This window comes from Hylaeus anthracinus, unplaced genomic scaffold, assembly GCF_026225885.1.
Source record: "Hylaeus anthracinus isolate JK02 unplaced genomic scaffold, UHH_iyHylAnth1.0_haploid 11981, whole genome shotgun sequence".
NCBI lineage: Eukaryota > Metazoa > Arthropoda > Insecta > Hymenoptera > Colletidae > Hylaeus > Hylaeus anthracinus.
Window position 1 is genome coordinate 2,189,183 of NW_026534329.1, and position 26,740 is coordinate 2,215,922.

General features: G+C 42.2%; 2 protein-coding genes across 2 annotated transcripts; both read right to left on the minus strand.

Moving 5' to 3' along the window:
- Window positions 1–3,416, minus strand: LOC128885265 (cytoplasmic dynein 2 heavy chain 1-like). The gene is made up of 6 exons (XM_054139228.1): window positions 3,140–3,416; window positions 2,802–3,021; window positions 1,714–2,450; window positions 1,007–1,248; window positions 621–915; window positions 1–476 (listed from the first exon to the last, which is right to left on the minus strand). Exons 1-6 carry the CDS (start codon window positions 3,279–3,281, stop codon window positions 184–186), a joined length of 1,929 nt encoding a protein of 642 aa, XP_053995203.1. The 5' UTR covers window positions 3,282–3,416; the 3' UTR covers window positions 1–183.
- LOC128885287 (cytoplasmic dynein 2 heavy chain 1) lies at window positions 3,363–25,051 on the minus strand. Its single transcript, XM_054139267.1, has 39 exons — window positions 23,928–25,051; window positions 23,176–23,504; window positions 22,654–22,816; window positions 22,406–22,587; window positions 22,226–22,338; window positions 21,774–22,019; window positions 21,186–21,406; window positions 20,233–20,631; window positions 19,623–19,864; window positions 18,839–19,162; window positions 18,301–18,367; window positions 17,882–18,218; window positions 16,924–17,660; window positions 16,529–16,691; window positions 16,212–16,431; window positions 15,611–15,737; window positions 14,994–15,317; window positions 14,459–14,740; window positions 13,948–14,191; window positions 13,207–13,714; window positions 12,661–13,053; window positions 12,118–12,297; window positions 11,397–11,762; window positions 10,954–11,072; window positions 10,365–10,675; window positions 10,081–10,229; window positions 9,552–9,830; window positions 8,930–9,159; window positions 8,431–8,559; window positions 8,125–8,373; window positions 7,073–7,506; window positions 6,689–6,823; window positions 6,399–6,628; window positions 6,072–6,281; window positions 5,647–5,935; window positions 4,969–5,478; window positions 4,235–4,494; window positions 3,897–4,091; window positions 3,363–3,600 (listed from the first exon to the last, which is right to left on the minus strand). The coding sequence occupies exons 1-39, from the start codon at window positions 24,159–24,161 to the stop codon at window positions 3,363–3,365; spliced, it is 10,368 nt and encodes a 3,455-aa protein (XP_053995242.1). The 5' UTR covers window positions 24,162–25,051.
- Between the last annotated feature and the right edge of the window lie 1,689 nt (window positions 25,052–26,740).

Here is a 26,740-nt window from a genome sequence, read left to right on the forward strand (position 1 = left end):
TTTTTTAAATAGCAGAATAATATTATAGTACGTCGTCTTTTAATATATTTAAATTATCAATATAAAAATATATAGTGAAGAGTTAATTGTTCATAAATAAATAATATTATACTATTTCAGTGGTTATGTAAAAGATCTAGTACTAATCAGTGTTCAGGTTGCAATTAGTGTTCAAAGGGAAAATTATGTCAATTTCAGATGAAAAGCAACCCCTCGACGTAACCAATCATCTTGCTCCTCTCTGGGGCACCTGACAGGTAGCGATGAAATTAATACGTCCCTTTGCGAATTTGCATAAACAGGTATGTTCAACATGTCTGTATCATCGCTACGCAGGGAATCACCCATTGCCTTGTTGGCTGAACTCTCTTCTGTGCAGTTTTCGGGTAAGAATGCAATCTGACAGGTAGGTGCAGCTGCAACTGATGGCGCGTCTGCGTCCAGGTCTACCAACGTGCCATTCTCTATCAATCCACCTGTATTTGCAATAATCAAACATGTCTAATACACCCCAGTGGAATCAAAATAGACATTTCAAAGAAAAATAAGAACTTTCTACAGTTACGAGATTTCTTCCAATGCAACAGTGACAAATATTTAATAATAATATTGTATAATACCTGATATTAGAAGTCCTTCGATGATCACTGACACCTTCCACCCTTCGTTCCTGCGATTTTCCAACCAATTTACGCGAAGTCGAAGATTCTCCAGGGGTTGTCGCGTTTCTCTCGCAGTGTGTTGCTTCAGCACAGTCAGGAATGCACGTGGCCTGGCCAGGCGTGATATATCGATTATGGAGAAAGACGTCGACAACATGGACTCGAGACTTTGGTACCTGGACATGAGTCCTTTAACGAAAAGCGAAACGTCTTTGGGCCCGCTCTGCCACTCTTTCATCCAACGTTTCGGAGTCTGTAAAATCATAAAAAGAAAATTCTAAACCCCATTTTCATCTGTGCATTACTGAGATAATTAATAAATAAATAAAATCACTCGTCTTAACCTTAGTATCCTCAAAGTCCAGAGTGTCAACGTCTCCTCGAACAAGATTCAGAGTCTTCTTAGTTAAACTCATCTCGTCGATAATGAAACGTTCCAAAGGATTTCTACTCTTATTACTTTCCACAGTAAGTGGCGCTCCAAATATGGAACCATTGCGATCGATCAAGTCCTTCAAGTCCCTCTGTATCTTGGATTCTGTTTTCTTCCTCCTTTCATCGTTCCCAGACACTTTGATCAGAACACCTACAAAGAATTGCATGATTTTTTTACACAATTCTGACAGGGTGCAATTGCCTCCACGGTGTGCATTTCCTCTTAATACGATCTATAAGTTTCAATCTATAAATTGTCAACAGAATGAATTCCTAGCTTCGAATAGACACTATCTACCAGTCTAAGAATTTGGACCAAGAAGGATCTACTGGCTGTATCTATTAGTAAAATTCATTCAACAGAGATCTTGCCTTGAATTCAACGCAATTAATCGTTAAAAATATCTGTCCAAGCCCTGTCATATACCAGTAGTCTATAAATCAATTAGCAGCTGTTCAACTGATAAATAGCCCCACGTCCAAGCCAACCCTCCACCATCTTTCTCTCCGACCAACTCCGACTCCAATCTCTCGGTCTCGCACATCACCCAAGAAAAATTAATCCCGTACGTCCAGGAATCCTGTCAACCTCGGAAACGTTCCGACGATAACGAACCTTTCAGATGAGACAAGGCAGCCTCAGCTGCACCCCTCTCCCAAGCCCTGTGGGCGTTCGCAGGCAACCCAAAGCACTCTTTAGGCGAGTCATTATCGGGGAGACGTTCCAAAGCTTTAACTGCATCCTCGAACGATCTTTCAGACACCCTCAGCACGCCAGCCAGCTTTCTGCGGCCCTCGAACACCGCCGAGGACCAGATATCGCGAACGATCGAGCACAACGCTCGCATGTCGTAGTCGTCTTGAAGCCTGCCACCGTAAACAGCGACGTCCAACAACCCTCTGCCAGTCTGCCATACCCCGTCCTTGTCCTTCTCCTTCTTCGAGGACATGTCCTTGACGACCAACTCGTAGGCGGCATCGAGATCGGCCTCGTTCCACTCGTAAGGCCTGATCCAGCCCTGAGGGACGAACTTCCGTCGCTCTTGAAGCGTGGCGTGGAGCCAGGACAACAAAACGCTTCCGGGAACGTTCGCGTTGTTTTCCTGTCTTTGCTGGAGCTGCTGGAGAGACCTCTTCACGTTCCTCTTCACGCCCTCCGGTGGTTCGTACGCGAGCTTCAAGCAGAGGCCCGCGAGGCTCGGGTAGAATCCTACACACTCCTCTGTGGTTAACCATATCCTCGTAGTGGGGCTCTTATTGGTCGTGCACATGGGCGATCGCAGAAAGCTTTCCAATCGGGGCAACCAGTTTAGAGCCAGGTGCAGGTTGCTCAGGAGAATCCAGCTACCGTTTCTGTTTGAAGTGGGTTAATGAGGTTACTGATCACTATATAGGATTTAAGGATTCTTCTGAGAGTGAGATATGTTGTGGTATGGGTTGGTTTAGGGGGTGGAAGATTTTAGTCATTACTTTGCTGTCGCGAAAGAAATTGTTAGGACAATCTAATATTTCTTACGTACGTTAGCTTGAAAATTAGTGGATCTAAATATTTGAACTTGATGAATGTAACAAGAATAGGTATGGAGAGTACACAGTCACGTTTATACATATACAAAGTATGTAAACAGAGATATAGAGGGTGAAACTCTCGGAGCGTAGATAGTTTGAAATTAGTTTCCGTAGATGTCTAGGATGATACATTACTTGCAAGCACTTTCCAGCGCGAGTTCAGCCTGGCCAACTTGACCCTGACCCAAAGAGACTTCCATAAATCCAGTGGCGGATGCAACATGATTGGTGGCCAGTGATCTCAACTCTGAACCAGGATCGGCTCCTGGAGATAGTAGCAATAACACTGGGTACGAGGCTTCCTGTTCTGCTACTTTCTTCAGGGACCACTGTGGAGGTGCCAGGTCTTTGACACCTACACATCATACCATAACACAAGATTTTATTAATGAAAAGGAGAGCGGGCATTATTTCACGTATATAGTTTGCTCGATTAAAGACACTAAAGAAAAGAAAATTAAAGAGTAATCCACCTAATACTTCTGCAGCCAGTTTTGACAGAGCCGTGTGGAGATAGTCCGGTCGCAGGGTCTTCACGATTAGAATTTTCTGAAACGTGGTCAACCCGCTTTCAGAATATATATTGCCAACGTCGTTCAGCCAGGCTGGCTTCATCTTCGTGGCTATCTAAACGAACAGAAGTGTTTCACGTGTAACAGGAAGTGGTATACTAATAATACGCGTAGGGGTAGTAAATTATACTTGAGGGAGGGATGACACCAGAGCTTTAACGGAGAGGCGTCGTTCTTCGGGCACCCACTCGGGCACTCTGTAATCGGGATCTTCGTCATCGTTCAATGCTACTTCACCCAACAGGAAGTCCCTCTCGACGTCCGGCACTGAATGCAAGGAGAGTGCCAGCTGCAGCGCCAGGGGTAGTCGATGCTTTCTGTATACGGCTTTCGCGCAGTAATGCAGGGTTAAACCCATTAATCTGCGACAGGGATTGGTCTTGATCATATATAGGAAGAGTTATCGATGTGTGATAGGGGTGGAAATATAGCACGCGGTTCATTTATTATTTATTGGTTAAATAGATTTGTATAGATTTGTATTTCTTATTTGTATTTATTTATTCCTTTTTTTTTAATGCGTTACTAAAGATGCGGCTGATTTTATTTTTCTTTGCAGAGGTTTTGTGTCTAATAGATATCTAAAGAATATTAAAAAGGGGTCGAAGACAGTTCTTTAAGAAAAGGAATTATAATTGAATTATTTAGTACTACTTGCCGCTTTTCGATCAGTTTATTCTGTTCATTCTGGTCCTGTGAGAATATCGAGCTTCTGTAATCTTCAGCCTCCAAATAAATGTCTGTGAAAGCTTCCGCTGAGAAGACATACAATGGACTCAAAGCTGTCGAGGCTTTCACTGTTTTGTACAAACCAGCGGCGAATTTGGCTAATTTCTCGTGATCCGTGGCTCTCCTGGCACGAAAACAATTCCATAAAAATTGACAGTGTCAAGAATCAGCTTACCTGTAGTTTTCACCCGTAGACGAAATGTCTACATTCAGAGATTGGAGAATTTCATTAACGACTACATTTATGTTGGACAGCTTTCCATCTACCTGGCGACGTCTTCCAAGCTTCGTCGGCTTTCCTCGAGGGCCGACGCGATTTCTTTGGCTTTCGACTGAGTGGCTTCCAGCGACGACAAGAGTCCGCCCTGAGATCCTTCAGATTCCTGGAGGAGGTCTTGACCTCTCGCGGTAGCCAGCTGCGCCAACAGATCCAATCTCGCTGTGTCCCTTTCGCCTGATAATTTTTCTTCGCGCTCCAGTGCTTCTTTTCTTTGCGTCGCCAGCTCTGGCGTCTCCTTTAACAAAACCTGTCGGGAAAGTAATTAATCCTCATGTCCAGTTCACCATTTGTTTAACCCCCAACCACCGTTGGCTCTTTCAATTTCCTTCTTCAATCTTTTAAACGTTTGCTAGCTTACTTAAAATTGTATAATACTATCTTCAATATTTCGAGATTAATTAATGGTTTTTTTGGCAAATATCGAAATATCAAATATCAAAAAAATAAAATGATGACATATGCTTCAACAATAAAAGACTGTAACATGACGGTTTTGCATCAAAGCCAGGCTGTACTTATTAGTAGACATTCACCTGTCTACTAAAACAGTTAATTAATACTTGCACACTCGAGGCAACGATTTTGCAATAATAAACGAATCCTAAGGTAACAGGTTAGACTATAAAAAGAACACTGGCAGTTAGCAGCAGTAAAAAGTTGCGAGGCAAATTGAAGTTAAGATATGTTAATGCAACTAATGTATCGATTTAATTCTTCTCACCCTTTCAACGAATCTCTCAGCCAGGCTCTTCGTCCCAGCCCCAAGGGCGATCCTGAACAGGACAGCGTCAACTTCTCTTGGAAAACCGTCCAATCGATCTCGTCTAGTGGCCAAGAAAAGTTTGAAACCCTGCGGGGCCGGCAAAGTTCGGTCGCCGAGCCTCAGAGGACGTCTGCGTAGCAGTGGCAACAAAATCGAGGGAAATTCCACCAGCTCCTCGACCAGCAAAGGTTTGCCAAATCGTACCGCGAGCTCCAAGGTGGTCAGGAATTTCTCATCCTCTGGTTTCGTGATTTCCATTCTGGAGCCAACGTTGTTCTTCAGCCAAGAAACCGCCACCCCCGATGGATCCACGAATATTGGAACCAGAGGACCTCGGAGAGCACAGGAGGCGCCCACGAGACTTCCTGTGTCGGCTGGCAAACCTTGCGCTCGCCAGAGCAATCTTTCTCTCTCGGTGATCAGCAGGTCGATCGCCAACTTTTTCCATTTGTCGTCCCTTCCAGGATTCTGCGTTTCATTATTATTCAAGACTGTTCGAGTATAAGTAAATTTAAACTTAAGAAAAAGCACTAAAATAAGAATTATCTTATTTTTATTCTTCGTAAGATTCGTATACCATGAGGAGCATACAGCAGACCCTGAAAGTTTATCCACTAATCTCAGACTGTTACCAACCTCGTACACCAACAACGACGCCACATTGGCAGCCTCGACGTCCAGTTTCTCTTTTCTGGTGGTCAACTCCTCCATCTGTGCTTGCCAGTCGCGATGTTCCGTGTCCAACTTCTTCAGCAACGCCCTGGCAGTTGCAAGTCTAGCCTCGGTAGCCTCGGCACGCAATTGTAGCGCTGCTGCACCCCTTGAGTGCTCAGCAAGTTGCTCCTGAAGCTGGGCCACGCGACTTTCGACACTGTTGAGTCCAGCTGCCAGCTTACCGATCTGAGCTTCAGCCGCAGACAAACGCCTAGAGTATCAAATATTGCGCGTCATAGTAATAAACTAGACCATAGAAATAAAGAAGATTTGAAATTCATGGCTACGAAGTTCCGACACGGTCTTTTTCGTTTGGAGGGTTCTCTTGAAGGGCATGTTCAACGTACTCAGCCAGCAGTCGTTGTTCCCTCTCGAGAGGAGCGACCTGCTGAAGGATCTGACCGTACTGAAGATTCGCCAGGACCCAAGCAGCCAATGGGGCAGCCGCCACCGAGGCTCTTTTCGCAGTTTTCTGCTCGAAACTTTCGGGACGCTCCTTGACCAACTTCTCGACCGCGTCCAAACTGAACGACGTGCTTCTTCTCGCGTCCCAAGTCCTGGATCAAACGACAGCGAAGGGGTGAATCATAGAATCCGACGCTTCATCAATTTGTAATATATTTTAAACATAGATAATTCCTATCGAAATATCACTTCTGCTGATCGATACTTGCCTAATCTCATCTTTGATCCCTCGTTTCGCCAGGAACGTCTTCATGCTGTTCCAAGAGGTGTCTTTTATCCCCATTAATCGAAGGACACCTTCGAGGACGTCTCGAACAGGTGCTGGAGGAGCCCTCAAGGAACGAACCTCTGCCAACGCGTCGGCGCTGATCCCTGCCACTGCTTGCGCAGCTTGTTCCACTAAAGGCTCGACCTTGCCCAATTCTCCCTCGATGTCAGCCTGTTTGATAACGTACAACACTTTGTAACGAATTTTTAGAATTAGAATTAATACTTTTACCTTTCTGCGCGCCAGTTCAGCGCTCTCCTTTTCAGTTTCAGCCTTCAGGGTGGTCATCTCTCCTCTTTGGCCAGTTGCGCCCCTCATAGTGGCTGTGATTTGTTCTAAGGCCGCGTTGGCTCGGCCTTGTTCTGCCTGCGCAGCGAGAATTCAGCATAATCACTCGAAACAGCAGGAAAAGTAGGATATAATAGCATATTAATTTATAGGAAATCGAAGGAACTTTGATGAGAAATTCAACGTCCGTGAGAAATGTTTGTATATTTTAACATCTATTGAATGAAACGTGTATGTGTATCACCCCAAGTCAACCCGTTAAGAACCTCTCTACTCACATAAACCAACAAAACTTTGGTGTGCTAGACGAATGGAGTTTGAAGTTACCTCTAGCTCCTGACGTTGCTTGGAAACTTCATCCTCCAATTTGGCAACTTGCTCGCCAGCTTCCTCCAGTCTGCCTATACCCGCTTGCAGGCTGCTCAGCTTTTGCTCTAGATCTTCGCTCCAAATAACACGCAAGTGTTTCCAGGTGTGCAGCATCGCCAGGAACCGAGCTGGAGCTCTTTGCTGTCGCGGAGCTTGCAGATGGGCCTTGACCATCGCCATCACACCAGGAGGTGTCTCATCTGTGTCTTCCACTTCCGTTCCAGTTTGAAGGATAGCCAGTTCGGTTAGCGGAATCTCCCAGGACCACCATTCGCCTCCGAGGCCAGGACCGATTAGTGCGCAGTGTTTGAGGAGCCCTGAACGCGTCAACCAGAGTGATCGCAGTTCTCCCGTGTCCAGGATTATGGCGACTCGAAGGTAATTCCGTAGACCTAAAAGCAATGCATGTTTGGGAACAAGTGATGACTATGAAATGCAGTTTTTGATCGTCTCGTTTGTTACTTGCTTGAATACTTTATTTTTCAGAGCCTTTGATTGTTGTATTCGCGAAAGAAAAGACAACATTTTTATTTCACTTAAAAAACAATTCTTGATACGACAGCTTGACATTGTATTATTCGAAAGCATGAAATCAAACAGATTATTAATATATGATTTCGTAGCTATCATTGTAATAGATATCACAATATCTTGATGGTTTCGAAACGAGGCAATGGTAGAAGGAATATTAACCAAATGCTCTGACCTGTGGAATGCGGGATCTCGGGATTGAAATATTAATATTCTACTGTACTAACGAGAGCAGAGCAATCTCCACGTATAAATTAGTTCGTCGAGTATAGACCGGTAGATAGAGAATTATTAACTTCACCGTGGCTTCGAATTAATAATCAGTTCGGTATATATGAAGGAGGAAATAGAAATTCCGATGAACGAGGCATTCAAGTTTTCATTTTCAGGTAAGAAGAATATGGAGAAAATTGATGTGCAACACAAACGATATCAAATTATGTCATTTTTGTTTTGAGGAATCATGAATGGAAGCTTACGGTGGTAGAGGTATTGTTCCAGTGTGCCTGAGAAATCCTCCCTCCTCGCCACGTCAGCCAGCGGCGCTATTAACCCGTCGAGTTCCTCCACTGTAAATAGTCCTGGAAGCTCTCCTCTTGACACTATTGCACTCGCCAAAACAGCCAATCCACTCTCTCTCATGTGGTGCTCCTCCAGCAAAACCAGAGTCGGCTCACCGTCGATTCCAGCAGCCTGAACCGCAGTTTTCATCGATACTCGGCCACGCCCTGAACAACTCATTTTTTAAAATCACTTTTCCTATTTATCGTCACATTATACTGTACCAGGTCCAGAGTCCACTAGCCGAAGGGAGGAAAAGGTGGCAGCGAGTCTCGCGGCCGATTTTCTTCCTGCTCCAGGTCGTCCGATTAAAATTACGCCTCTCAGATCAGTTCCAAATGCCCAACTCAGGCCTTGAAAACAGTTGGAAAATTAGTTTTTTTAGCAATATCCCATCATACGTCCCTCCACCATCTACACTCCACGCAAGTAAATTGAATAACAAAATTTCAAGCGGATGCGTGAATTCTAACCAGTCTACGTTATTCTACATAACAGAACGATTAGGGCAACAATGTGCAAACCCTGCAGTTGGCAATCACGGGGCTAACTAACTGGTAATTACACGGATCGTCAGCGGAGGGATCGATACAGCAAACAAGGACACCCACGGGTAAGCTTAATCTTGTTAAATATACGAAGTGGCTCGACACGACGTCAACGACCGCGGGATTACGCTTGTTTGCAAAATAACATAAAATTAACCTAATTTAATACGCTTACCGGCCACGGTGCGCAACAGGTGAAGCGAAATCGACGCTTGCACTGGCTCGCCTTCCCTGGCGCATCTCGCTACAACGTTAATTATCTCCTTCGTCCATTGTTCCTCGTCCAACGGCAATAATCCGGTATTTCCGAGTCTCCATATGTACACGTCGCTTACACGAATTTGTGCTTTGGAAGCCTTCGACAGGACTATCGATTCCCAGCGCGACTGATCCCGTGACGACAGTCTGACAATTAAAATGTTCGCGTTAATCCTTTCGCTGCGAAGGACGTACACGGTTATTCGTGCGACGTTTAGTTTCGAAAATAACAATTCACACTAGATTGAACATATTTAGACAAGATTGAAGGATAACTATGATTATTATCAGAACTAGAATACATTGAGAAGAAGCATCTCCTTTGACAGGGGAATAAAAATCAATTTTTCAATTAAATTAACATTAGATTTATGGAGATTTATTATCAGATTTTTATTATCGAAGCAATGTTTTAGTAAGTGAAATCAGTTCTGTAAAACAGTTTCTGTAAAACCTTGTGAAATTTGGAATGGGTAAAAATGATTTATTACTTGATATATCGATTAAATAAAAATACCATTCCTGAGTTTAAATGTTACCTAGGATTGAATAACCGTCGTCCAGCATCCAGCAAATGACGCGTAACGTTCGATTCGTCTTCAGGGGTTGGATAATACTTTAAACTATTGGCCCATGAAATCAGATCTTTGGGAGTCCACTCGATGGACGAGCCATGCGAGGATTTCATTAACTCGAAAGCTTCCAGCATGGCGGGCGCCATCAGCGCGATCCAAGATTCGATCAGGATATAGTCCCCTTTCAAGGAGCTCCTCAGATGCAGTTCCAAAACTGATACAATGTCCTTTCGATTTGGATACCTACGACACAACAAGTAGTTTCCAAACTAAAAATGGAATGAAAGAAATTTCATTCACATAGAATGAAAGAAAGTGAATGTTTAATTGAACAAAATAGAAACCTCCTCGTGCAAAGTAAACTTATTTCAAAAGATGATCGTACAAGTACGCAATTCAATAAATGAAATGTGGTAGGAATCGAGGTTTGGCCCAATTGTAATTAAATTTACCAGTGAAGTGATCCGATAATGCTGTTAGGCGATATACTAACGGTAAATAGTGAGTAGACAAAAGTGCTTCCAGCCTCGGGTGTAGTCTAGTCGTTGCATCAGCTGTGCAAACAATGGTCAAAGGAACAATGGCAAATTCAAGATCCTCCTCGTGGAACCCTCCTTCTTGAAGAAGCTCTCGTACCAACTCCTAAATAAAATAAATGACGCATTTCACCTACTTTTTGCGATACATTTAGCTCGTGAATAAGAAAATTATAAAAAAATTTACAAACAGATTTCGAATATACTATCGACGTGAGAATGTTGTCTAATGTGAGAATACCTGCAAATCCTTGGAAGCAAGGTGCAAATCTTCCAAAATCAAGACAACTCTCGAACCATTTCTAGGTTTATACGTTCTCCCGTGTGAGGATGAGTTCAGTTGCACGCAGCCTCTTTTCAATTTCGTCACCAAATCCTGGGGCCCGTAAAGGGACGATCCTTTTATCAAAGTCGAAGGCTCGTTGTTTCTGATGGTAGACAGTATAACGGATATTAGGGTGCTTTTCCCGCAACCGTCTGGGCCTCTTATCATAATAGGCTGGTTTTCCCCGACCCACGGTAAGATGGATGATAAGGCTCCCTTCATTGCTCCTGAAAGAGTGATATTTATGTATGTCTAACGAGGAGACATCGCGAAGTGTGTCCCGAATTTTAAGATTGGACATCTTTTTATTTTCAGACAGCCGAAATTCATGCGAGGCGATGAAATGGGTGGGTAGTAACAGAATAAATATGTCCCGTTACACAGCGTGAAAAGAACAGCGAATAAAGAAGAGTGTACACAGTGTACAGAGTGTACACAGTGTGATATTTCAGCGATCTAGCGGGACAAAACTTATGCGATCTTAGGCATATCTATATTACGATACCTGACAGAGAAACAGGTCCATCGTCCGTGTCCGTCGATTGGTTAGCATCTCCGACAGCTTCCAATCTATCCGTATCCTCATTGTACAGCACAGCGTTCGGTTTCTCTGGATTTGGACACCTGTGATTTTGAGCGACAACAAACTAATCGATCGCAGACAGGCGAAATTGCATCGTAACAGCAGGTGGCGAATAAAGACAATACGCGTTGTTGATATGCTTGTCGATAAGAGACAAATAGAATAATTATCTGTGTTCTGATTTGGTCCATTTCAGCATGATTTCGTTTTAATGATTCAGTAAATTAGCTAGCCGTAGTATGTCGGTAATTTTGCTGTTTCAAAGTAGCTACTATGTAGTAACGTTGTGAGTGTTTGAAATTGGCAAAGATTCATCCTTTAATAAATAAATTAGATTTTTTCCCTTTGACTTTTAAGATTCTCACCAGCAATCGGTCGATTGGTAAACAAAACGTGCCAAATCGTCCCTAGGAGTTTCATCCCCTATTTGACTGCACAAAGACGCAATCAGAGCGTAGGAAGCTGAGGTGTAGGTGCGAGCTTTCTTTAAATGGCAGAACGCGGAGTCCATTAAACCAGAGGCAGAGGAAATATCCGCGTTGATCTTCAAGCATTCCTCGATACAGGGACAAAGATGAGAATTCGAGAACTCTTTCGCCGCCTCTGGCAACGCTTTCAATCGAGACGGTACCAGCAAAGAATTTGGGCTCGTCGAGCCCAAGTGAACCACTCCTAATCGCGAAACTGTGGCTGGACTCGCGCCAGCCAGCTTGTGGGTCTCGAAGATGAACCTGTTTAGAAATTAATAAAAGCGAATGTAGGTATTATTGGAATAACAGCTTCTGAAATAAAGAATTCCAATACTGGGCTATGTCTTACGATTTTTCAAGTTTTATATTCCAAAATAAAATGAAAACTTTCTATAATAAATGTGGATTCCTTTTTATGAAGCTATTAAATGCACCACTGACTAAAATTTTCCAGAATTTGTAGTCTAATATGTTCATTCAGAACGTTTCGAATGAACTGAATTTATCCATTGCCATTACGAGAACGCTGAGAAAAGCTTTCTCGTAAAACAAATAGAAGAGTCCGGGTAAACGAGCAAAAAGTAATGTATAGAGTCATAAATGGCGAGAAGTGTACTTTGTTCCGGTGCCAAGTTTCACGCCCACGCCATTGGGTAAGGTCAGCAATCGATTGTCGTCTAGAGCGGAGTTGAGAGCTTCGGCCCAATCGGGTTCCACGTCACCATTCAGGATGATCCAAGTCGTAGATTCGCCGGCTGATGCCACCACGCTCGATAACAGACCTTCCTTCCATTCCCTAAAACCCCAAGGCAACAACCTTTTTCTCGGAACCGTTTTTAAAAAGAGTGATTCGATATTTGCAATCCTGATTTCATTACCTTGAGTTTGCTTATTAATTCCTGTTCATGTATTACAAGTATTATTGAATTGGAATTTACAGCATTATTATTTGGACATTTTATCCATAAATTTTGTTATTTATAAAAAATAATATCAGTAATGGAAATTTATTTTTGGTTATAAGAGAAAAAGGAGCACTTGAACGAATTCTTATATCCAACCTCGTACTAATCGAATTATTTTTATAATTCTGACACCAAGATTAGGTTGAATTAGGATCGAAATCGATTCGAATTTAGAATGTTAACATCGTCAGTACCTAGTTTGAGGATCGATGCGTCCTAAAAGTCTAGACTTCGGCATGGCGCCAGGATAAACGTGGAATTCAATAACCGTTTCTCCAATTTTCGTTAGTGCGTCGCATAACAGTTTCCTTATGGTCGTTTTACCGCTTCCTGGTGGACCAACGATTGCCACGCCGGTTCTGCTCTTCAGTTGATCGTTCAACTGAATGCATCTGTTCGCTATTTCCTCCCCTAGCTCCTGGTTGGAACAAAGTTCCAGCAAAGCTGTCTGCAAATCTCTCCTGTCAATGAAAGAGTAGGACGAAGGAGCAGCTTTTGGAAAAACGTCTTCCAGTAATGACAGAAATTTTTGTGTGTCCTCCTCTGTCAACTTGGGCAGCGTTGATGCTCTGATTGCAGCCACTAATCTGGAAAATTGATCGCTTAGGGCACTTCTTTATGACTTCTTCGGCAACGTGTGATTACAAAATCTTGACCAATGAAAATTGTTATTTTTAATTCTATTAAAAAATATATTTGATAATCGGTGACATAAAAATGAACATTCAAACAAAGGCAACCTGCTGGTTTCGTCCAAGTCAGATGCCGTAGGAATCGCGTCGAGGACAGATCTGAGAGCTCTGAGACCCCAATCATAGTGAGGCTGATTGGAAAGCAGTATCTCAGCTGTATCCAGAGTTTCCACGAGCTGGACAGCCAACGTCGAGGCCTCCAGGAATCCAGCACACTCCAGCAACGCCTTCACTATGTCCGACCTGTCGGGATGAGCCATTCCAATCGGCCTGAAGAGTCTCGCTAAGGAATCTGGAAGCTTGCGTCTTCCACCGTACTCGACCCCAGCGGGATTCATCGTGATGAACACGCAGCAGTGTGGATCGAGATTCACCTTCTGGTCGTCCAATAGAACCTGAGAGGAGCCGTCGCGAACAGCTTCCTGAAGAGGTCTAACCAGCATCGCCACAGCGCTCAGGGTTTCTTCCTCGAGGCGATTAAATTCGTCGAAGCAACCCCATGCCCCAGCTTGAGCGAGACCACCTAGGATTCGTCGCATGCTACCAGCGTCCATTCCTAATTAATAAGTGTAACATCTGTTACAGCCAATTGCAAGCTACCTTAAAAAATAAGTAGTTTAGAATTTCTTATATGAAGAGAAGAACTCTTGAAATTTAAAAATAAAAATCCTCACAGATGCATGCTACCAAAGAATGATGATTGAAATAGCAAAGAATATAAATACAGCTATGGCTGTTCGTTTGGGAATACAGAAATCGATTTGTAGATCGTAAACGTCGCATTCTTACCTTCGTCGCAATTGAAAACTAAAACCAGCCTGCCGAGAATAGCCCCCAGCGCTTTGACGCTTTCGGTTTTTCCAGTTCCAGCTGGCCCGGTTGGGCTTCCACCCAAGCCGAGTTTCATAGCCTGAGCGAGTGCCAGGAAACACCTCTCTGTCAACGGAGTTTGCACCAAACCCACTGCCGCCCCTTGATACTCGAAACGGTATGGAAATTCCGCTCCAGCGCATCGCACCACTGGTCCTTTATTCTAAAAAAACAAATCGCTCTCTGAACTTGTTGAAACTCGACCTATTAACTCGTAGATTTCTAAAAAAAACTAGATTGAATTACTCCAAAATGTATGTCCTTAGGAATTAACTCCAAGAAAAGGAACGATTGCTCTGACTCAGAAATCCTGTTGACTTTGGAATGACCTGAGCTTTCGATAGTCGATGAATGAAAGAGTGTACGAAACGGGAAGTTAAATAAAATAGTGATCCCTGCTTTCAGGAACAGAATAGTTGAATAATCTTACAGTCCTGTAACTCCTCAGCTGCCTCTGCCAGGTCCAAACGGTGCTCTCGTCCTGCAGGGTGACGTTCAGAAGATTCCTGGCTACCTCGAGATGGTGAACAGTGTCAAGGAGCAGGCCGCGAGCTTTCAAAGCGGTCAATTTGTCACCAGCATCCTCCAGCCCTCTGTATCTCGCTCTTTGTGTCTCCAGATATTCGACGAGTTTCTTCAAAGACGAACGACCCTCCTTCAACGCTGCCTCGCATCGTTCCGTGAATCGAATTCTTTCTGCCAGTAACAGCACCTTGACAGGATATTACGTTCGTTACAGTTACTGAATAAGTCAGAAGCAGATCCAATATCCCAGGAAATTATATGAAGAAGCGATAGGGTCGACGTGAGGGGGGTATGGGAATTCAGGGAGTGGACTAAGGGAGGCTAGGAAATTACTTTATATTTTTGTAACGTTTTCAAAATCAAAATTATTGGCAAAATGGATACTTGTAGTTCTTCTTTCTTCAATTTATTTCTTTGTCATTAATTAATTAAAGTCTTACTTGAGTTGGATAAGCCGATGGATCAGGCATGGTGTCTACCAGGCATTTTTCCAAGCTCTGACGAAGCGTGCTTTTCATCCCCTCTTCAAGATTGCTCAACCACCGTGGAAGAGAATCTCGAAGGTCCACAGGATTAGGTAACTCTAATTTTTCACCTTCTGGCGATACAACGGCTATCAGACCATTGTCGTCCTTTATTATCGTACCTACACCTTGGTAGAGCTTTGGTAGATGAGCTTCCAGGCCCCTGCCGTTGGCTGACACTAATTCGAGGAGATCTTCGTCGCTTAGGAAGTACAGGCGTGGGTAGGAAGAGCGTTTCTCCTGCAAGCATGAAGAGAGGTTGAAGAGTTTTACATTTAAAGTAAAAGATTTCCAACTTGAAATATCAAATTTGGTGGCAGTCTTTATTCTTGGTAAAAATAGGCCATTAAGTAACTTATTTACACTGTGGTCGTTTATTTCTACTAGATCACTATGTATATAAAAATATATAAAACTGATTTACAGATACTAGAGTATAACAATCGTCCACTGTTATTGTTTCTTATTCTAATAACTGACAGTGTCGTAGAACCATAAAGATAGATTTCCGTTTCAAAAAGACTCTGTAATACCTCCAAGTACTCGTCGAGACTTCTCTGGCATCTGTCGAGGAGATCTTTTAAATTCGTGAAGGCTGAAATGGGAAGCCTCCTTAGGGATGATAGCCTTGGATCACGAGACACTTCTCCCATGAGATACCTAAACATTCGTCCCAATCGCTATGAGGAACTCTGAATCTACAATTTCCAAGCATTACATTGCAAATTCTTCAGAAGTACCATTGACATCTCAAGTGCACAAGGAGATTTCTTTATACCTTCAATGTGTTCTATCAATTCCTTTGATTTACTTTGATACTGTGTAATTCAGAATGAGGACTAGTTTTAATACACCATTATTGCTTATTGCTATTATAGGAATTTAGTTTCTTAATGCGGAACTCAAATATCAATTAATTTGTGAATATATAAATTCGATATACAAATTCATAAACATATTATAAATATACGAATTCATGAATATGTAGACAAAAAATCATTTCTATTTCGAAAATTGTAATAAAATTCATCCAACAGAATGTTAAAAACGCAACTGCATTTTCATGTTCACCAATCAGAGCTTTCACAAAAGTCGAAACCCTCAATAAAAAGAACGTCTCCACTAATCGATCACCTGAACTCTTTGTTGGCCCTTGACCACCGTCCGGTGTCGTTAGGAGCTGCGCCTCCCTCGTAAACTGGTTCCAAGTAAACCCATTTCCTCTGAATAGTGCTCAGTATCTTTATTCGCTCCTCCATCTCGGAAAGTCCGCTTTCGCAACGAGCCACGCGGGCAGCGAACCTCTCGTACCCAGCTGCCCCTTTCGCGCCCTCCAGCAACAGTCTCAGTTCACCTTTTCGTTAACGAACGTAATTAGCTTACCACGTAGTTCTTTCGGTGAATTACGAGAGCTTGTTGTCTGTTCCTCAAACGAAAAAAATTAGATTTACCTGCCCTTGCTAATAAAGTTCCATACTCCTCCACGAGAAGTATGCTGACGTTCTTACTGTCCTTTGAGTCTTGAAGTTGAAAATGAGCAGACGCCTCCCAGGATTCGAGTTCCATCAACCCCTGGCGTATGCCGCTCTCCGCTGCTGCTCTCTTTCCTATTTCCTGATTGAAAATTGCAATTGTTAATGTACGCGTTAACCTTTTTAGATTTTTATTATTTTAGAATTGAATTTTTGGAAGTGAGTCCATAGTCCAAATTTAATCTAACAGGATTAATACCACATGTTATGAAGCACCCTGTACATTAATTTCCATCAACTTTCCAGCAGTTTTCGTCTCAGCATTTTCCAATTTCAAGTGAGGACACAAAGGAAATTAAACTTTAGATCGTCACCTTGATCCTCTCAGAGTGCTCCTGGATCTTCTCCACGGAACGAAGCAAGTGGCCCAAGGTAATATCCCTTGTGTGCCTGACGTCGTTCAAATTCAGGAGTGGTTTCAATTCACCCCAATGTTCATCCGCGATTTCATCGCCTCGAAGAAGCTGAAGCCACTCGATGGCGTCCCTGACCTCGCGCACCTTTCTGCCAACGGAGGTGTCCATCTCCATACTGTCCCTCTGATCCAAGGATTCATCTTTCAATTGATCCTTCAACTGGACACGTATCCTGCTCTCCCAAGAATCCAGCCAGTCGTGAAGCCTGGGGAGCCTTCTCCTCGCCACTGTCCATTCTTCGTCCTCTTGGTTTTTCAACTCCTCCAAGAACTCAGCCTGAAACCGGCAGTTGGATTCCTCTCCTTCCAGCTGCAACTCCAGCTTCTTCATGTTCTCCTCGTTGCTTTCCAAAACGTCGTCGACGTTCAGCTCTATCCTTCGACAATCGGTATTGAGAGCGTCCAGCTGCTCCCTCAGGTTCGTCCACCTTTCCCTCATGGAGATGATCCAGTCCAGGCTGAGAATCTCTGGCTTGGAGGACCATTTCGTCTGCCATCTTTCCAGCTCGTCTCGCAAGGCCACTGCTCTGTGACGGAGATTCACTTTGGCGTCTTCAAGTTCGCGGGCTACTACTGTCTTGTGACGCTCCAAGCGGTCGGCCAGGTCCTGCCAGGATGAGTATGCTGCGCTGACACCTGTTTCGATAAATTCCAGGTGGGGTTAGCAATTTTCAAAATGGGTAGAAATGGTCATTTGACCGGCCGTGGTTGGTTTAGTGTTAATAATAAACGTTAGGTTCGTACAAAAGGCTAAGTTATCCTCCATCAGACTATTCAAGAACGAGTTCGTAAACTTCCTAACAAGTAATTTCTGTGGTTTCGAGGTTTCCATCGAGCAATTAATTCGGGTAAATTACCCTCGAGTTTCTCGCTGGTCCACGCAGCGAGCACTTTGGAGAGTCCGGCGATGGCTTCCATCTCTTCAGCCATGCCGGACGACTGCTCTTCGATTCGCGCGTGTGCCTCGTAAGCCAATCCAACTTCCTCCACGCTTCGAGGTCTGCGTTCCAGCTCCTTCGAAGCGGAAGAAAGGAACTCCACGATGGCCACCAGCCTCGACGAGGCTTCCACCCTCAAATCGGAGCACAAACGTTCCCAGTAGCGACGGGAGGCCGATTCCAAATCGTTCCTGGTCGTCGAAGTGTCCACGCTGATGCACCAAACCTTCACTTCGCTTCCTCGTAATTTGCCAACCTGATTTTTTGGGAATTATTACATAGGTTTGTGTAGAGAAATAGGTGGCGAATTTGGACGAAGTGCGGTTGAGAAGACTGACCTCTTGGGCCCATTGTTTGGAGTCTTTGAAGGCCCTTGACCACTCCTGTGGCGATCGTCCTTTCAAGCTGGGTGTTGGAGAGAGAATTACATTGAAATTTGAATGAAATTGTTAAGTGAGAATGGGAGGTATGCTAGATGAGGAGGCTGGTGATTTGTTTGTGATTATTTATAACGAAGAATTGATGATTCTTTGCAAAATTATGACTATTTATATCACGACTTTCAATCACGCATATTCCATCTGGCATGACGTGTAATATTTTATGTAACTTCAAAATAAATTGACCAGGAAACATGAAAATTTTATAAAACCTTCTATATACGTGCACAAATAAACGTACCAAATTTCAAACATTTATGCCAACTACTTCACCCGCAAAAAAAATCATGAATGCCTCGAACTAATAAAAATAAACGTGTGCCCCGTCAAGAAGTAACTTTCGAAATTGCCACTGGAAATAATCATACTAAATGAACCCGGAGGCAACGTCCGAAGGCATTCGTTACTGTTAACATCACGTTCAATCAGGTTGTACCGTTCAGCAGCCTCGATTTTCGCTGGCGCCGCCAGATGAAGCCATTTCATTCTGAGCGTTTCCAGAGCGGAAAGAGCAATTTCGGCCTGCTTGTAGACGCCACCGAATAGATAGCCGCTTCTTTGAATCAGATCGCCGAAGTGTGCGTCCGCCGCGTCTCCGACCCCCCTGAAGTTCATCGGGATCGAAAGCGATCGACGTATCGCCGAGTACAATTTCGCGCGGATCTCCTCCAGAGACGGCCTCCATTGCAAAGAACCGTCTCGAAACGTCAGCTCCACTTTAATATCCGGCAATTTCTTCAACAGCGACGGTAGGGCTCCTCTGTAAAAAAAAAAAAGAGAGGGGAGCGGGGAGGTAGAAAGGAGGAAGTTCTCATTCGTCCGTTTTATGCAAATCTCCAATGAATATGAAAATTGCGCATTATCGCGGTGAAATGATTCCAAGAACATTCGAAATTCATTAGAAACTCATTCTGCGTGGTTTATTGTAAGAGGTAGGGACACCTTGGAAAATGTCACCACTTTTTCATCAATTTTTACTGAATTATGGTAGAAATTTCATTATTTTTTGTTCGTTTGTTGGAGAGGTAGGTGTGCTCGAGTCAGAGAAACTTCATGTAAGGTTTATGAGGTTCACTTGATTTTCTGAGGTTGATCATATTATGAAATTATATTAAATTTGTTCAATCTGGCAAACAATTTATTAGTGTCATTTACTTGTGTACTCTTAGAATCTTCTTGTTTCTGTACTACTAGTTTGCATAGTGCTTTATGATATGTACCTGTAAGCTACACCCAATGCTTTGAGTAGCTGCCTGTCCCAATGCAGCTTCCAAGCTTTCGTGTTTCCATATTCAGCTTCCACGGTGTCCACGATGGTCCTCATGTTCATCAGGGTGTCTTTCCAAGCGTTCTGATTTCCAATCAGATTGACTGTCTCTCCTTTTAATAAATTCGACACCAAGTCCCGTAACGAACCGTGCTTCGCGGCCAGCTCAGAATTTTGTTTCGCAAACTTTCTCACCTGCATTATCAAAAATGATAACCGATAGCGTTTTCTTTTGAAAATATTATTATGATTACAGTCTGAACTCGGGAAGAGCCAGAATGGAGCACTGACAAGTTTTTAAATTGAGAACTTTGAAAATACTTCCACTATTTATTATTTAATATTTTTTCGATATATATATATACAAAAAAATAATAATTTTGGTTTGGAAGAAATATTCTCGAACCTGGATTATCTGTATTTTAAACGTAAAACTTAGTAAATGAACAATTTCATTCTAACGTATTTATACAGTTTCTATATCTTATTTTGAGCCTGACCAACATTCATCCTTATTTTTTTTACGCTTATAGCCCTCCCCATTAAAATAATAATTATGTTACCAGTTCTTTCAGTCTGGCAGTGTAAGCATCGACAGCCAGAGGATCAGACCAAACGACGCCAGATTGTTCTTGAACAGCTCGAGCCAATTCGAGAGCGGTTGTGAGCATCAGTGGCCTCTGGGACGGGACCATGCGATCGCCAATGGTGTTGTGGAAGGTCGCGACTTGCTGAAGAGCCCTGGCACGTCCCGCCAGAGCGCCTGCTCTTTCCACCAGGTCCTTCACCTCGCGAGGAAGTTCGACACCTTGACTCGAAAGCGCTCTGGCTTCCCTGATCAGGGTCATCAGCCTCGGGTCGTAGGTCACTCGCATCATGCTGGTTCCAGTTAACTCTACCACTGCTGAATCGGTGCCAAGAGATAATTCTCTTCTCGCGACAGCGTTCTTCGTTTCCTCTGTCTATTAAATATGTTTGTTAATTATATCTGAGACTGTGAGGATCCTGGAAGACATTGTTGAGGATATTTATCACACAGATATATTATAAAGTTATCTTTTGGGGAGGTTATGAAGGAAGAATACCGTGGACTCATTAAAATAACAAAATAATGGTCACAGATAGTTAACAAAGGAAGATTTTAAAAGAAGTCTTTATTCTGGAAGAAGGAGCATTCAAACGTTCACCTAATTGGATTAAATATCATAAAGCAACAAGAACTATATAATACTATTGTGCTCGAATACTTCTTCCATTAAAGGTATTGTGAATAATGAGGAAGGAAAATCTTTTCGATTTTAGCCATCCATTGTTGAAGTTGTATAAAACGTAATTTAAAATTTTCAAATTCATTTCAAGTGAATTTTGTATTAATAATGCTCGAAGAAAATTTGATTGTTCCACCACAAAAATCATCTTCTTAGTTACAGAATTTTTCTAGACTTGCTTTTCTATGTTAGTCAATGTTTGTATTGCCAGAAAATTACTTTTTTTTTTTAAATAGACAAAGTGTTACCCAAGTTTCAAGGAACCCTTGACGTTTCCTTTCGATGTCCCTCAGAGCTATGGCTACTTTTGATGAGATTTCCTCGTACCCGGGAAGATCAGCCAGCAACTCTTTTCCTAATACGCTCAAACTTTCGAGCCTCATTTCCGATGACCTGGCAGCTTGAACTTCCTGAAGTATTCTAGGGCTGTCCAGAAGATCCTCCGTGTCCGGTCCGGCCAAGCAGCTTTCTTATATTGAAATTAAATATGAACAAATCTTCTTAGCTCATCGATATCATGGGTTCGTTCGTCGATACAATTTTCTTTTAGCCATGGGAGAAAGATGGGACTCGAATTAAATGTTTTACTTTATAAATGATCTATCAGACTTCAATATTTCGATCATTTATTATTTAGTATTTTTTCAAGAGACTGTGCAACACGATAAATGGTACAAACAAAGTAATATCGGATAGTTACGTTGCAATAATTGGTCGAAATAATTTCGTTAATTAGGAATGCAGATTTCAATGATAAAATAAAATATGGAAGAATTTAGAAAGGATTCTTGAGCAGCATCAGTTTTCTTTGTTATCGTGTCTTTATCTGAAGTTACCTATGAGGTCTCCATAAGCTGAGAGCAACGTTTCCCGTTCCCCTCGTAAAACCCTTTTCAGGCCATCCCTTTTCATCAGTTCAAGGTAACGTCGAAATTCAGCAAGCAGCGAGTTAGGCGTGGAGGCATCGGCGATTTGGGACTTCAATTTTTGTGCGACCCTTTCTTCAGCAGGTACCAAACCTTCCTCGACCTTTCTTCTTAGTCGATTCCAGTCGACGCTCCTCTCGTCTTCGTCGAAAACCACTAATACAATTAGAAGAATTGCATCAGATTTTTGAACATCAATCAACGCTAAATATTATTTTTTTTTTTTTTTTTTTTTTATAAATTACTTTCAAAATTGCTTTTGATTTTTCATTTATCATTCGTCAATGGTTCATCTCTGTCATTTTACGACAGCAGTGTAGATGGTGAAAGAGGAAGAAAAAATGTTGACAGAGTCATTATACCTCTAACATCGTCAAAGCATTGCATCAGGGTATCCGTGCCAAGTCCTGATCTTTCATTAGCTGTCAGCAACCTGGTTAATTGTCGATACTGCGCACGTAACTCGGCAATCTGCCTAAAGATGACGAATATTGCTTTGTATTTCCCTAGAAACCAGGAAGAGGAAGAGCCAGTTCTCATACCTGAGTCGTGTGCCAATTCGCGAGCATCTCTCTGGTGTATGGCTAGCACCCTTCCAAGGATGAACAGAGTGATGGGGCCAGAAGAGCGTCGTAAACTGTTCCGCGATGCTCGTCCATTTTTCGCAAATACTCGCGCCAAGTGACATCGCCTCGACTTTCACTCGATCATCAGAAGTTCGCATCTGTTGCAATATCGATGACGCAATTTGTTTTTATTATCTTCAAATGTGGATGCTTGAATGCATTACCTCATCCATCACGTTTTTCACTAGGGACACCACTTCGTCCCCAATAATGTCCAGAAAGGACTTCATACGTTCTTCGGAGTACACCGTGTCCCCTAACTTCCATAAGTCGTCGACGTAACCCGAAACTGCCTCGACAGCATCTTCCACTCCAATTAACCCATCTCTGGACAGTGGACGTTATTACAGAAATGAATGCGGTGCTTTCGAATATAACGATAGCGATAACTCAAAGCAATGAAATTCAAATAAAATATTCTGTACGAATTACTTAAAGTCCAACAGCAATCTCATATTCAACATATGGAGTAAAAGAAAAAATATATCGACTTTCCTGAAAAATAAAATTTTAAGTAAAATTGTAACGCGTCATACAGCGAAGAATCGAAGAGGAAACGCCATTAAAAGCAGAGGAAATAGAGAACAGTGTTTCAGAGAAAGCTGAAACGTCTTGGCGAGCTTTTACATAAATCAGCTGGTGCGTTTACTGGGATCAATTTTATTATTCTTGAATCTTTACGGCACCTAGCCACCGCTGCGCTCTCGAGCTCGGCCCTGATGCTCTTCAAGCTCTTCACAGCCTCGCCGTAGATCGTCCTGTCGTGCGAACGCTTCGTCTCCTCCCATTTCTTCCTCCAATAATCCTCCTCCTCGAGAACAGAAGCCGTAGCCGGCGAGCCGAGAAGATTCTCCTCTAGTTTCTTCAAACACGACGAACTGAGGCCGGAGGATCGCAGAGTCGGAGCCCATACTTGCCGAAGTGCCTCGATCAGGGTCGATCCTTTGCCGGTACCGGTGGATGTCACCTGAACCAGCTCGTGGAAATTCTTCTCGGTCACTGGAGCTTCTGTCAACTGTCAAACATCCGATTATACTTCTCTCCTCTACCTTTATACCTGATCAAGAAGAGTTTCGTTTACGTTATTCGCTTAAAATGTATTTATTCAAAAAATCACCACGTTAAGTATGAAATTCCCTTTAGATTTCCAACCTACTTCTTGATCTACCTCTATTCCATACCCCTCCTCCCCCAAAATAAAAATACAAAACAGTTATCCCATATTCCTCCAATCCTCTCTACCAATTAATCCACAGACATACAAACGACGAAGAAATCCTTCTTAAACAAATAAAACAATTCTCACGTAATAGAAAAATACGAAACTATGTTCTGCACCCTTTTCTTGTGATTCAGAGATGGTACCTGAAGATAACCAATCTATCTTGAATTCACATTATCTTAAAGATACCACCTCCATCTTGAATTTTCGTATTACCTTGAAGAAAACCAAAGTGTTTCTCCCAACAGGCAACTCGTTGCTCAACTTCAGCTGTATTTCGTCATCCTCGTCAGCTGGTTGCGCGCAGAGGGTCCTGCACGTGGCTTTGTCCAGGAAATTGTCCAACACCGACTGTCCATCAGCGATGGTCTCCTCGTCCGTCAGTGGGACCCCGAAGAAATGTCTCGCCGTGGACACTATCAAAGATCTACGTTTGTCCACCACCACCATTTTTCTTCTCCAGGGAGTAATTTACCGTTTCGTGTCGCAAATTCACCAGCAAACTATCGCGGATACATTACTGTTGCGAAGTTTCCAAGAAACGCCAACCGTGTGTTCGCCCTGGTCGCGTGGTGATCGTTCCGGTCGTCATAGTAACTCGCGGACAACATAAACCAGCTGTCAGGTAGGCCACGTGCTGGCGAGATATGTAATAGAAATTCATAATAATCCTCGCAGGTCGAATACACGTTATCGTACGCTCTTGGAAATTTTCAAGTGAATACGCGAGGGATCAAAAAGAAATTCTGATCATTTTTTAGATAGAGGTAAAGCCTTTGATCGGTAGACGGAAAATGTGAAGAGTTTTGCTTTGACCAGGGTTTTATTTTAATTTGTGATTCTGTTTAGATTAGAGGTGATAGAATTTTGTTAGCAACGTAGAATATGAAGCGTTGTTTATATAAGGTTTTATTGGTTTAACATTTCTAGATCGTGTAGAGAATTTTCTTAAACATTTTCAAATTTTCCTTCCATTATAGTTTCCCTTCGAAATTGTGTCTTTCATCTACCATGTTTATAAAATTATTTTAACAGTCACAGAATTGAATCGACAATCAAAGAAGAGTATCGTTATTTATAATTTAATGATCTCGAAGTGCATGAAATTCTTCGAACGAGAAACTCACTCTTTAAATGAGTAATTAAAGTAACTGTGTCCTCTGTATCATCGTATGGATTAGGTACGTTTCGTTAACCTCCTATGTCTTCGTTTTAAAATGATAGAAAAATTTGTATGAAAAGAATCCCAGCGAATTGGGCTATTGCGCATCGCTGCGACTCGCGATGACGATTCACGATTAAAGCAGCAGTTGCGTTCAATTAAAGAATAGTGTAACTGGTAGATAAAACCGCGTCACTAGAAAAATATGCAAGGAAAAAAAGGGGGACGATTGCTCGTGAATCGACTACTGACTCAGAAACAGATTCTTATTTGCCTTCGTACACATTTTTGTCCAGTAACGTCATTTTTTAATTACAAGATGAGTCTTAACGAATAAGAAATAAACGTCTTAGAAATAAATTCGTTAGTCGGAAAATAATAAGTTTTTGCTTATTTGTTTTATTAATTTACCACCTTGGCCTTTATTTATATTTTATCTTTCACATTGGAAAGAATGACGATAACGAATTTTTTAAATGAAGACACACAGATCTGTACGATAAAATTAATTACAGAAAGTGGACATCATTCTTCATGTCATCAAAACGTTTTATAAACGCTACAAAGAGTTCAGAGATTCCCTAGATAAAATTTCACAAATTCTTCCACGTGAATCAATTATTCCATAAACAAAATAAGTCGTCTAAAGCGATGATAATTTATGGGCACATGATTCAGTCCCTTTCGATGAATAACACGTGAGCGATTAATGAAAAATGGTACGCCTGAAAATGGTTTAATACTCTCGAGTGGCGGGCTTTAATTGAGGCACAAGGATTCACGCACGCGTGAAGTTGCAGGCATTGTTAACGTTATTACCACCGAATATTTGCATAATCAGAGTATAGCCGGCATCCACGCCTCGAATAAGCAATCGGAGTACATTCCGACGAACGTCGAGGCCGATTTATGCGCTAGCGTGCATACGTATGAACTGTCCATGCATACTTCCGTCGCAGCAAATGGCGTGTGCGATGGATCGTTAGTTAGAATCACAACTAACGTGCCGATCAATGAAGAAACATTGTACACTGTTCGACAAGTTTATGACTAATGATATTGTTTCGTGGAGAACAATTCGTTTCCAATTAGTCAATAACGTAACGCTCGTTACGGTTGCCAGGCTCCGTTATTGGTAGATCGCTGGGACAGATCCAACCATCTGTAACCATAAACGAGGTTGTGGTTTAGTAACTGTTCCTGGTGCATACTGTACCGTATTTGAGGAAGTATGAACAATTTGAATTGGTTAGTTTTAGGGTGCAATCTGTATAGGTTTTCAAATACTTAATAAAAGATTGATCAGTCCTTATTTTGTGACCATCTTCAGATACCATGTTTATTAGTGTAGAGTTAAAAAAAATAGGTATATGATATTTAGAAAAATATCTAAGACTGTCTATCTCTTGGCTAAGACGTTACGATGCAACTTTCTTGAATTATCTGATATCAATGGGAACATCGTACAGTAAATCCTGCAAATAATGTTGAAACAATAGTTACAAGGTGCTGCTGTTATCTTGTGAGTGAGATAAATGATGTTGTTACATTGTAAGACAGAATACTGACCCCTACATCGTATGTCTTGCATAAATGATAGATGAAGGTGGTGTTCGAAAATGCAAAAGGTTGTGACCCAAAAACAAGTGTGGTGTATATAAACTACTAAACACCTGTGTTTTTTGGTTAATCTTCTAACTTTCTCTAATTGTTCTCGTTATTAATATCCGCTCGATAATTACAGGTTACTTCTTAAAATAAATTTCACGTTTTCTGGAGGAATGAATTTCCCACTGTGAATTTATACATTCTACACATTTGAAACCTTGTTAAAATTCAATTATGTCCAGTGAAATTGATAAAATAT